The sequence below is a fragment of the Peromyscus leucopus genome, chromosome 16_21 (genome assembly GCF_004664715.2).
Source record: "Peromyscus leucopus breed LL Stock chromosome 16_21, UCI_PerLeu_2.1, whole genome shotgun sequence".
NCBI classification, from domain to species: domain Eukaryota; kingdom Metazoa; phylum Chordata; class Mammalia; order Rodentia; family Cricetidae; genus Peromyscus; species Peromyscus leucopus.
Window position 1 is genome coordinate 10,003,259 of NC_051084.1, and position 12,111 is coordinate 10,015,369.

The 12,111-nt window shown below is 57.9% G+C and overlaps 1 protein-coding gene across 1 annotated transcript in view; it reads left to right on the forward strand.

The window, feature by feature from the left end:
- Positions 1 to 12,111, forward strand: part of Itpr3 (inositol 1,4,5-trisphosphate receptor type 3) — a 71,779-nt gene that overhangs the window by 52,457 nt on the left and 7,211 nt on the right. The window contains exons 26-45 of the mRNA XM_028888362.2: positions 80 to 244; positions 322 to 396; positions 851 to 976; positions 3,127 to 3,249; positions 3,349 to 3,549; positions 4,507 to 4,758; positions 4,897 to 5,022; positions 5,102 to 5,227; positions 7,235 to 7,355; positions 7,700 to 7,890; positions 8,049 to 8,197; positions 8,282 to 8,390; positions 8,471 to 8,561; positions 8,648 to 8,817; positions 10,310 to 10,484; positions 10,600 to 10,781; positions 10,890 to 11,090; positions 11,212 to 11,322; positions 11,714 to 11,809; positions 11,925 to 12,026. Coding sequence (XP_028744195.1) covers positions 80 to 244; positions 322 to 396; positions 851 to 976; positions 3,127 to 3,249; positions 3,349 to 3,549; positions 4,507 to 4,758; positions 4,897 to 5,022; positions 5,102 to 5,227; positions 7,235 to 7,355; positions 7,700 to 7,890; positions 8,049 to 8,197; positions 8,282 to 8,390; positions 8,471 to 8,561; positions 8,648 to 8,817; positions 10,310 to 10,484; positions 10,600 to 10,781; positions 10,890 to 11,090; positions 11,212 to 11,322; positions 11,714 to 11,809; positions 11,925 to 12,026 — 2,892 coding nt within the window. The remainder of the gene's footprint in view (positions 1 to 79; positions 245 to 321; positions 397 to 850; positions 977 to 3,126; positions 3,250 to 3,348; positions 3,550 to 4,506; positions 4,759 to 4,896; positions 5,023 to 5,101; positions 5,228 to 7,234; positions 7,356 to 7,699; positions 7,891 to 8,048; positions 8,198 to 8,281; positions 8,391 to 8,470; positions 8,562 to 8,647; positions 8,818 to 10,309; positions 10,485 to 10,599; positions 10,782 to 10,889; positions 11,091 to 11,211; positions 11,323 to 11,713; positions 11,810 to 11,924; positions 12,027 to 12,111) is intronic.

Sequence of the window (12,111 nt, forward strand, 5' to 3'; positions counted from 1 at the left end):
CGAGGGCACTGTAGTTCCCTGCGTGACAGCACATCTGGGGACCTATGCCCCGTGAGTCTGTTACGGCCTCCCTGTGCAGGTCCAGCTGCTGATCTCAGCCCAGGATGTGGAGAACTATAAGGTGATCAAGTCGGAACTGGACCGGCTGCGGACGATGGTGGAGAAGTCAGAGCTGTGGGTGGACAAGAAAGGCAGCGTCAAGGGCGAGGAGGGGGAGGCGGGCGCCACCAAGGACAAGAAGGAGGTGAGCCGGCTTCCGGGAGCCAAGCAGGGGGCCCCCAAATGAGGGGACCCGGATGACTCTACCCTCTGTGTCCTCAGCGACCCTCAGATGAGGAGGGATTTCTACAGCCACACGGGGAGAAGAGCAGTGAGAATTACCAGATTGTCAAGGGCGTGAGTGGCGGGGGGTGGGGGGGTGGGTGGGGGTGGGGTGGGTGAGGGGTGGGAAGTGCCCTGCAGCTGGCTTCCACCTGACTCAGATGGGGCTCCTGCTGGCCCGGCTTCTCTCAACTCCTCCCTCTGGGCCCTGCAGCCAGGCATCTCCCAGCCTTCTGGCATGTTCCAAACAGCCAACCGAGGCCCGGATAGTTATTTTAAAGCTGAAGGAACTTAATGAGACCCCGCTTTACGGCCCTGTCGCTCTGCACTTTACGGGTGGGATGGGATTTTAGGGATTCATTCCCCCGTTTGCCAGGATGGCCTGATTCAGCGGCGGCGGCGGCAGCCCGGCGGAGTCCTCCTCTCTCCCGTCCTGTCCCTTTGGTGGATGGGTGTGGCTGCAGCTAGCCAGGCAGAGGGACCCTGAGGAGGAGGCCCAAGGCTCCCATCTCCCCTGTCTCCCCTGCAGATCCTGGAGAGGCTGAACAAGATGTGTGGGGTGGGGGAGCAGATGAGGAAGAAGCAGCAGAGGCTGCTGAAGAACATGGACGCCCACAAGGTCATGCTGGACCTGCTGCAGATCCCTTATGACAAGGTGACTGGCGTCCAGCCTGCTTACGCTGTACCTGTGTACCACTGTACCGCGGCCCTCCAGGGCCGACCGCGGCCCTCCAGGGCCGGCCTCAGCCAAGGCCGCCCGGCTCTTCTGAGTTGCTCCTTGGTTGCTGTGATCCCTCCCCCTCCCCCTCCCCGGGGTGCTGGGCATTGGACCCAGAGCCTTGCCCATGTAGCTCTTCACTCAGCTACACAGCCCTCGAGTTCGATTGGACCCTAAGCCTCCTTCTTCCCCTCCTCTGGGCTAACCTTGCCTATCAATCAGCTCCATCTGGACCAGTGGTTCTCAAACTGTGGGTCACAACCCCTTTGTGGGGGCTCGAGTGACTTTTTCACAGGGGTCACCTAGGACCATCAGAAAACAGACATTTACATTATGATTCATAGTAGTAGCAAATTATAGTTATGAAGCAGCAATGAAAATTTTATGGTTGGGGGTCACCACAACACGAAGAACTGCACTAAAGGGTCACAGCATTAGGAAGGGGTCCATATTATGACCCTTTGACCCTGGGCTCCTTATCCCGTGGGTCCATGACACCTGGTCCTTCCCCAGGCCTCCTTCCCTCACTAGCCTCTGTCTGTCTTTGACCCCAGCCCTTCACCTTGGCTGATTTTTTTTTTTTTTTTTTTTTAATATTTGTGTATGTGTGCACACACTCAGAGTTCAAAAGAGGGGGTCAGATTCCCTGGAGATGGAATTTATAGGTGTTCGTGAGCCGTCTGGTCTGGGTGCTGGGGGTGGAACCTGGGTCCTCTGCAGGAGCAGCACGTGCCCCTAACAGCTGGGCGTTGCTCCAGGGCCCTGAGCTGATCTTAGCATACGTCTCAGGCTACACCCGGACTTTTTAATTAATGTGTGTGTGTGTGCGTATGCGTGCATGTGCCAGAGTGTGTGTGTGTGTGTGTGTGTGTGTGTGTGTGTGTGTGTGTGGTCAGGAGACATGTTCTCTCCTTCCACCTTCACATGGGTTCTAGGGGTCAAACCCAGCTCACCACAGGCTAGCGAAGCTCCTTAGTTAGTTTTCTATTGCTGTAGTAGAGACCATGACCCAAAGCATCCTGGGGAGGGAGGGGTTTATTTATATATAATCTCAGAGCATAGGGAGCATATATAGTTAATCTCCCATCATAAAGGGAAGTGGGCAGGAACTGAAGCAGACGCCACGAAAGGGTGCTGCTTACTGGCTTGCTTCCATGGCTCGCTCAGCTTGCTTTTTTTTTTTTTTTTTTTTTTTGGTTTTTCGAGACAGGGTTTCTCTGTGTAGCTTTGCGCCTTTCCTGGAGCTCACTTGGTAGTCCAGGCTGGCCTCGAACTCACAGAGATCCACCTGGCTCTGCCTCCCGAGTGCTGGGATTAAAGGCGTGCGCCACCAACGCCCGGCTTCAGCTTGCTTTTTTATATAGCCCAGGACCACCTGCTCAGGGGTGGCACTACTCAGGGGTAAGGGCCACTACCATAGTGGGCTGGGCCCTCCCATAACAATTATTAACCGAGACAATGCCCCAAGGACTTGCTCGCAGAACAATCTGATGGATGCATTTCCACAACTTAGCTTCCTGTAAAGCTCCCCCACCCCACCCCACCCCACCCCACCTCACCCCACCCCAACTCCATTCCCTATGTTTTCTAACCCTAGCCTAGAGGCTTATGAGATCCTGACCACTTCCAGCCCCCTCAGGCCTGTCATCCCCCTCACCCCCGGTGGCCCAGCAGCCACCTCAGGCCTGTCATCCCCCCTCACCCCCGGTGGTCCAGCAGCCCCTTCAGGCCTGTCCCCCTGGTGGCCCAGCAGCCCCCTCAGGCCTGTCCCCCCCCCCATGGTCCAGCAGCCACCTCAGGCCTGTCCCCTCGGTGGTCCAGCAGCCCTCTCAGGCCTGTCCCCCTGGTGGCCCAGCAGCCCCCTCAGGCCTGTCCCCCCCCCCCGTGGCCCAGCAGCCCCCTCAGGCCTGTCCCTCTGGTGGCCCAGCAGCCCCCTCAGGCCTGTCCCCCCTGGTGGCCCAGCAGCCACCTCAGGCCTGTCCCCCCTGGTGGCCCAGCAGCCCCCTCAGGCCTGTCCCCCCTGGTGGCCCAGCAGCCACCTCAGGCCTGTCCCCCCTGGTGGCCCAGCAGCCTCTCTTTGCGCACAGGGGGACAACAAGATGCTGGAGATCCTGCGCTACACACACCAGTTCCTGCAGAAGTTCTGTGCCGGGAACCCTGGCAACCAGGCCCTGCTGCATAAGCACCTACAGCTCTTCCTCACGCCCGGGGTGAGGCCCACGTGGGCGCCTGTGCAGGGTCCCCATGGGCCTTCCTCTCTCCGAGGGCCCCACCCGTCTCTGACGGCCCTCCCCTGCTCCCCCCCCCAGCTCCTGGAGGCCGAGACCATGCAGCACATTTTCCTCAACAACTACCAGCTGTGCTCCGACATCAGCGAGCCTGTGCTGCAGCACTTTGTGCACCTGCTGGCCACGCACGGGCGCCACGTGCAGTACCTGGACTTCCTGCACACCGTCATCAAGGCTGAGGGCAAGTACGTGAAGAAGTGCCAGGACATGATCATGACCGAGGTGAGGACGGCCTGGACCACAGGGAGCTGGGAGGCGGGCCCCAGGGAGAGCTTGGGAGGGAGAATGAACTCAGGGCGCCTGTCCAGAATCGGTCAGGAGAACCCGGACTTCGGGGCCTGGTGCAGAGTGGGAATGCACAAACCTGTTCTCACCCAAAACATGGAGGACGGGCTGAGCCTTGATCCCAGTCTGGGAGGTCTGTTCCCTAGGGGCACCTCACAGTGGGCTGGGGGCAGGCAGGGACGGAGACAGGGATGCCCGGGTGACAGGGTGAGACACTAGAGCTGAAGCATGCGCTTTGGCCGTGTTAACTCCTGACCGTGAGGGAGAGGAGAGAGGTGGAGCATGCTTCAGTTCAGTACACACGCTGGAGCCTGAGGAGATCTGGCCACTTTCCAGATCCAGGGTCAAGGTCTCTGAAGGAAGAGGGCCAGACCCAGCAGCCAAGGAACCCCAAAACGCAGGCAGGAAGCCAGGCAAGATGGTTCACACCTGTGACCCTAGCACTTAGGAGGCTGATGTGGATCAAGAATTCAGTCTCGGGCTGGAGAGATGGCTCCATAGTTAAGAGCACTGCCTGCTCTTTCAGCGGACCTGGGTTCAATTCCCAGCACTGGCTCATGACCACGTGTAACTCTAGGTTCAATGGATCCAACACTCCTCTGTGGGTACTGCACACATGTGGTGGACAGATATACATGTAGGCAAAACACCCATATACATAAAATAAAATTTAAAAAAATCCCAACAATTAAGAGTTCAAGGTTATCCTCAGCTACATAGTGATTTCAAAGCTAGCCTGGGCTATATGAAACTGTTTCAGAAACCCAAAACTTTCAGCATGGGTATCAGGTCATAGCTGGGGTCATGGCTCAGCTTGCCCCGAGGAGCACAGGAGAGAGGTGGTGCCTGGGGCTGCCTGACGAGGTTTCTGACTCCTACCTGCCTTTGTCACAGCTGACCAACGCAGGTGACGACGTGGTGGTGTTCTACAACGACAAGGCTTCTCTGGCCCATCTGCTGGACATGATGAAGGCAGCCCGAGATGGCGTGGAGGACCACAGCCCCCTCATGTACCACATCTCCCTGGTGGACCTGCTGGCTGCCTGCGCGGAGGGCAAGAACGTCTACACGGAGATCAAGTGCACCTCCCTGCTGCCTCTGGAGGACGTGGTGTCTGTGGTGACCCACGAGGACTGCATCACCGAGGTGTGCACCCTTGGGCTGCGAGAGGGGCACAGAGCGGGGAGGAGGCTGTGGTGCAGCCACGCTGGGGGTCAGATGATGGGTCAAGAGGGGAGAGCCTGAGCAGGCATTGTTGACACCCCTCGCCCACCCGCTGCCCAGGTGAAAATGGCATACGTGAACTTCGTGAACCACTGCTACGTGGACACAGAGGTGGAGATGAAGGAGATCTACACCAGCAACCACATCTGGACGCTCTTCGAGAACTTCACCCTGGACATGGCCCTGGTCTGTCCCCGGGGGCCAGGGCTGGGCTCCTGGGTGGAGGGGTGACCCACAGATCTCCCCCTATGACTCTCCTCCATAGGTCTGCAACAAACGGGAGAAACGCCTGGCAGACCCCACCCTAGAGAAGTACGTGCTCACAGTGGTGCTGGACACCATCAGCGCCTTCTTCAGCTCCCCGTTTTCAGAGAACAGCACGTCGCTGCAGGTGAGCGGCCCACACGGTCAAGCATGGCCACTCTTGCTGGCTCTCTCGCCCAGCATAGGCTTGCTTATGCGAGCACATGAAGATGCAGGAAATACAGTGTATTAGTCATCTACAGTGTAACAAACGGCCCCAGTGTGGGTCAGGCACTACAGTGGGAATGATACAAAGTAACCGACAAGGAGCAATTTAAGGAATTGGTGGGGCGTGCTGTTTGAGGGGTACAGTCCATCCTGGCAGCAGGAACATGGATGGCTGGTCACACTTCATCTACAAAGAGCAATGAATGCTGGCACTCAGTTCACTTTCTCCTTTTTATTCACGCTGGGGTTCCGACCCATGGGTGGGTGCAGCATGTGTTTAGGATAGGTCTTCCAGCTTTCTAGAAACCCCATGGGCATACTCCGCACTGACTTAGGAGGTCCCGTGGGATTGACAAGATTAACACAGGAATCCCTCAGTCAGTCTAGCAGGTGTGCAGGACCTGGGGTGGTGGGGTGTGTGTGGCTGCTGCCCAGGACAGTGGAGCCATGATGGCTGGCAGGACCGCTTGCAGAGATCTTGTACTGCCCGTGGGTGCTGGGCAGGCAGGCAGCCTGGAGATTCATTGGCATCCCTGTGCATCCCTGTGCAGGGGCTGACCTGAGTCACTGAGAGAGCCATGGCTGAGGTGTTTTTCAGCCTTAATCAGAGTCCCAGGTCTCCCTGAGGAAGGCCCTGAGGCACTGTCTAAATTATAAATGCAGAGGATGGAGAAGAAGCCAGAGGAAGTGGCACTCATGGGTACAAGGCCAGTGCTGGCGCCAAGCTAGCTCTGAGGAGAGTAAATAGAAGGTTAGGTACACCAGGCAGGGGGGTGCATGCCTTTAATCCCAGAACTTGGGAGGCAGAGGCAGGCGGATCTCCGTGAGTTCAAAGCCAGCTCTACATAGTAAGTTCTAGGACAGTCAGAGCTACAGAGTGTGATAGTGAGGCCCCATCTCAAAAACACGAAGGGAAAAAAAAGATCCAGGAAGGGTGAGTTGCTTTGATGTACATTTGAGACAAGGAGACTGAAAATTTTTATCTATGGCTGGATGTGGTGGTGCATGCCTTAAACCCCAGCACTGAGGAGACAGAGGCAGGTGGGTCTCTGAGTTCAAGGCCAGCCTGTCTCAAAAAAAAAAAAAAAGCGTTCCCCCCAGCCTCAGACTAGCTGTAGGATGGGATAAAGTAGAATTTTAAATAGGCCTTCAGAATGTATTATTGTATGTGTGCACATAGTGTGTGTATGTGTGTGTGTGTGCTGGATAAGCGTGAACATACGGAGGTCGGGACACAATGCTATGGAGTCAGGTCTCTTTTTCTACCCTTACCTGTGTTCTAGAAATCAGACTGAGGTCACCAGGCTTGCACAACACACACCTTTACCTGTTAAGCTTGTCTCACTGGCCCAAAGTATATCTTTTCTTTCATTATTTTCTGTTCGGTTTTAAATTGTACTTTGTTTTTTGGGACTGGGTCAACTCACAGAGATCTGCTTGCCTCTGCCTCCTGAGAGCAGAGACTAAAGGTGTGCACTACTTTTCAATCTTTTCTTTTTTTTAAGTTTGTGTGTGTGTCTGTGCAGGCATCTGGGTGCCTGAGGAGGCAAGAAGAGCATTGGGTCTCCTGGAGCTGGAGTTAAAGCTGTTGAGAGCAGTCAGACGTGGGTGCTAGGGATTGAACCGGGCCTCAGTCAGAGCACCAGGTGCTGTTAGCCACGGAGCCAGACTTTGGGTTTTGAACCATGTGAACATAGCACCTTCCCTCATTCATTTCAAAGGAGGGAAAGGTGGTTAGTATGGCTGTGAGCCCAGGCTTGGGCTGTGGGGAGCGCTCTCATGGCGGCCCTGTACAGCCAGGGGAGGTTGTTCGGTGCCATAGGAATTGGTGACCTTCTGTCCGGACCACAGACAGACTGTGGCAGTGAGGGTCCTGGGCCCGTGCCCGCTGGGCTGGCTGAGCTGCTCTGGGTCCCGTCCCCTGCAGACACACCAGACAATTGTGGTTCAGCTGCTGCAATCCACCACACGGCTGCTCGAGTGTCCTTGGCTGCAGCAGCAGCATAAGGGCTCCGTGGAGGCCTGTGTCCGCACCCTCGCCATGGTGGGTGAGTAGCCATGCTGGACCTTTCCCAGTGCACCCCACCGGGGACACCAGCCCCATAGCGACCACCGTATCCCTGAGCGCGAACGTCACCCAGGGTGGTCACATCCAGCTGGGGTTACTCTCATTGCCCCTTGCTGATTGTGTGTTTGCAAGGGACCCAGGCAGGAGGTGGTGCTGGGTTCCCGTGTGCTTGGTGAATCGGGCGGAATGCCCAAGAGAGGCACAGGCAATATTCACCCCTGCCCCACTCCAGTCTGCTTGCCTCTTCCCTGCCCCTGTGTGGCAGCCCGAGCCTGGCCCAGCCATCCATACCACCCTGTCCTCTGGCGCTGCCCTGTCTTGCAGCCAAGAGCCGGGCCATCTTGTTGCCCATGGATCTGGATGCCCACATGAGTGCCCTGCTCAGCAGTGGGGGCAGCTGTGCAGCCGCGGCCCAGCGCAGTGCTGCCAACTACAAGACGGCCACGAGGACCTTCCCTCGCGTCATCCCCACCGCCAACCAGTGGGACTACAAGAACATCATTGAGAAGTTGCAGGTGGGCGTGGCTGCCTGGCCCCCCGGGAAGGACCTGCCCTGCGGAGGGAGGGGGTCGCTGCCCCTCAGGCAGGCGGTGTATGGTCTTTGGGGATGGGGTGGGATATGGTCACACCCTGGTCATCCTGAGCCAGGTGGTGACCCTGCCCTCCCTCCCAGGACATCATCCTGGCCCTGGAAGAGCGGCTGAAGCCTCTGGTGCAGGCCGAGCTCTCGGTGCTGGTGGACATGCTGCACTGGCCCGAGCTGCTCTTTCTGGAGGGCAGTGAAGCCTACCAGCGCTGCGAGAGTGGCGGCTTCCTGTCCAAGTGAGCGGGGACAGAGGGTGTGGTGACCTGGGTCTGGGGCTCCACCGAGGCAGGTGGCCCCTTCAGCCCCTGCCTCTGCTCTAGGCTCATCCGTCACACCAAGGGCCTCATGGAGTCAGAGGAGAAGCTGTGTGTGAAGGTGCTTCGGACCCTGCAGCAGATGCTGCAGAAGAAGAGCAAGTATGGAGACCGGGTGAGTGCCGACACCACCAGGCTAGAGCAGGGCTCGGGACGCAGGACACTGGTCACCAAAGGCCTCGTTTGACCTCCCAGGGCAACCAGTTGCGGAAGATGCTGCTGCAGAATTACCTCCAGAACCGGAAATCCAGCTCCCGGGGCGAGCTCCCTGACCCCACAGGCTCTGGTCAGTGCCGCGGGCCATCCCTGCCCCACCCCGCGTGGCTGGCTCCTGCTCCCAACCATTGTCTCTCATACGAGCTTCTCCCCAAGGCCTGGACCAGGACTGGTCAGCCATCGCAGCCACCCAGTGCCGGCTGGACAAGGAGGGGGCCACCAAATTGGTCTGCGACCTCATCACCAGCACCAAGAATGAGAAGATATTCCAGGAGAGCATTGGCCTGGCCATCCGCCTGCTGGATGGAGGCAACACTGAGATCCAGGTGTGGGGGTTGGAGCAGAGTGCCTTCACCTCTGGTGATGCTGCCTGCGTGGGAGAAGCCGCGGTGCTGAGGCTGGGGGCCTGGGTGCTGGGGGCAACTGGTGCTGGAGTCGACCTTCTGAGTCTGCACCTGTTCCCCTCGCCCAGGCCGGCCTTGTACCGACTCTGTCCTGTCCCACTAGGTCCACCATTCTGGTATTTCCATGTCTGCTCAGGCCTCTTCCTGCTTCCTCTCCCCCATCCTCCTCAGCTTTGGAGCCCTGGCCTGACTATTCCCAAGCCCTAACTCCTCTAACCCCATTCATTCATTCACTCTTCACTGACTCATCCTTTGTTCACATTTCCTGTTCGTCACTGAGAACGATGTAAGCGCCAAGCATCAGCTCTGAAAAGGAGACAAGATCTGTTCTCTTGATGTCTGTTTTGGAAAGGACACAGGCAGAGAGCAGACACTGTGGAAAGCAGGATCTAAGGCAGGAGACATGGAATGCAGGGCACGGGGTTGTGTTAAACAGTCACAGGCTGGGCCTAGTGGCTTGGGCTTGCCGGGTCAGGGGTCCCAGGTTCAAGGCTTGCCTGGACTCCAGAGCAACTTCAAGGCCAGCCTGGGTACTCTCACTCAATCTTGTCTTTAGTAAAAAAAAAAAAAAAACAAACCCAACAGGTGGTGGCACACCCCTTTAATCCCAGCCCTCCGGGGGCAGAGGCAGGTAGCTTTCTCTGAGTTGGAGGCCAGCATGGTCTGTATGGTGAGCTCCAAACAGCCAGGGTTATGTAGAGAGACTTATCTAAAAAGAAATACAAAATTAAAAAACAAAATGGAACACACCCCGTGGAGCTGGTGATCCGGTGCCGTGGTCCTGGCCCAGCATTCACAAGGCCCTCGGTTTCACCCTTAGCACAGGTGGGGAAAACAAAGTGACAGGCAAGCCTGGGGGACAGAGAGAGACCTGAGGTGACGCTGGAGCTGTGTGGGAAGAGTGTGCAGAGCAGCCATGAAGGGGCTGGAGGAGGGAAGGCCTGGGGTCCTAGGAAGAGACTCTCACGTGGAAGTGCCTGAGGCTTTTCCTCCGAGGAGATGGGAACCCCTGAGGGCTGCATGCACTAGAAGGACAGGACTTAGGCCTCCAAGGGATCTGGCTGCAGTGTGGAGTAGCTATTGGAGCCAGTGGCCAGCAGGGCCTGGGCAGAAGGCAGCCCATAATCACCCCCCACACCCCCAGCATTGTGGCCATGGCAGGCTGGCCTTCCCCATTAACTGCTGAGGCCCCAAGCCCATCCCTAGCCTTCATCTCAGGGTACATGTGTCTCTCAGACTCTGTAAGTAGCTAAGGATGACCTTGACTTCCTGATCCTCCTGCTGCCACCTCCCAGGGCTAGGATGATACCCACCTGCCACACCCAACTTCAGGTTAGGGCTTTTGAGGCCTACCATGGCCACCCAGAGCTAGGCACAGTGCTGAGGCTGCTCACCACCTCCCATCCATCTCCAGAAATCTTTCTACAACCTGATGACGAGCGACAAGAAGTCAGAGCGCTTCTTCAGGGTGCTGCATGACCGCATGAAGCGAGCCCAGCAGGAGACCAAGTCCACAGTGGCCGTCAACATGAGTGACCTGGGCAGCCAGCCCCGTGAGGACCGTGAGCCAGCAGACCCTACCACCAAAGGTTGGGCTCCAGGCAGACATGGGGTGTGGGGCCAGGACAAGACTTGCAGGGCATGGGGGTCTCACAGAGGGAGAGGCTTCCAGTCGCCCCTGCCTTATCAAGCCTTGCCCCACAGGCCGTGTGGCCTCCTTCTCCATGCCCAGCCCCTCCCGCTATTCACTGGGCCCCGGCTTGCACCGGGGGCATGAGATGGGGGAGCGTGTGCAGAGCAACGAGATGGGCACCTCTGTGCTCATCATGCGGCCCATCCTGCGCTTCCTGCAGCTGCTGTGTGAGAACCACAACCGTGACCTACAGGTGAGTGCCTTGCCCATGCCTGCCTGCCCCCCACTTCCAATCCGTGGCCACCGGAACTGATGTCCTCTCGGGGGGGGGATGACGGTGCACCCTGCCTGTGCTCCACAGAACTTCCTGCGCTGTCAGAACAACAAGACCAACTACAACCTGGTGTGTGAGACCCTGCAGTTCCTGGACATCATGTGTGGCAGCACCACAGGGGGGCTGGGGCTGCTGGGGCTCTACATCAACGAGGACAACGTGGGCCTGGTCATCCAGACCTTGGAGACCCTCACCGAGTACTGCCAGGGCCCATGTCATGAGAACCAGGTGAGCAGCCTTGCGGTGGCAGTGGTGCTTGTGAAGGAGCCGAGGGCGTGGGGGGGGGGGCTGCAGGGTCACCCCGACTGCGGGTCTGGCCCTGCATCTCCCACTGCCTCCTTCCTGTCAGACCTGCATCGTGACTCACGAATCCAATGGCATCGACATCATCACCGCGCTGATTCTCAATGACATCAGCCCACTCTGCAAGTACCGCATGGATCTGGTGCTGCAGCTCAAGGTGGGGCCCGGCGGGGAGCATGCCGGCTGTGCCTGTGAAACGTGTGTTCACGTGTGAGTGACAAGGGTACTTGACAGGTGTGGCACTGCGTTGTGCTGTATGTGGGGGCCTCTTCTGTGCGTGTGCAGGTTGCACTGGCTACACAGGAATACACGTGTGAACAGACATCACACTCATCGTGGGTTCCCCTGAGGACTTCCTGTGTGTGTGTTTGTATGGGGGTGGGGTGGGGAGCTTGAACATATTTGCTCAGGGTGGGTAAGGCCTACAGGGGATTAATACACTGGACACTTCTCAGCATACCAGCATCTGAGAACAAAGTGAGGAGGAGGTTAAAAGGCCGTAATGGGGGCTCTTAGATTCAGCTTGCTTCCTGTACCCCCCCACCCAGGACAATGCCTCCAAACTCCTCCTGGCTCTGATGGAGAGTCGGCATGACAGTGAGAATGCGGAACGCATCCTCATCAGCCTGCGGCCTCAGGAGCTGGTGAGCGCAGGCGGCAGCAGGAGAGGACTGTGTGGGTGGTGCAGGGGTGGGGGTCCGTGCCCCAGGAGTGGGCATAACAGCGAGTGCTGTGTTGTTCCCTGGCACCCACCCCCAGGTGGACGTGATCAAAAAAGCCTACCTGCAGGAGGAGGAGAGGGAGAACTCAGAAGTGAGCCCACGTGAAGTGGGCCACAACATCTACATCCTGGCGCTTCAGGTACCAAGTGCTGCCCGTGGCCCTGGCCCTGTGTGGCCCCGGCCCTGTGCGCCCCGGCCCTCTGCGGCCCTGCCCTCCAAACAAC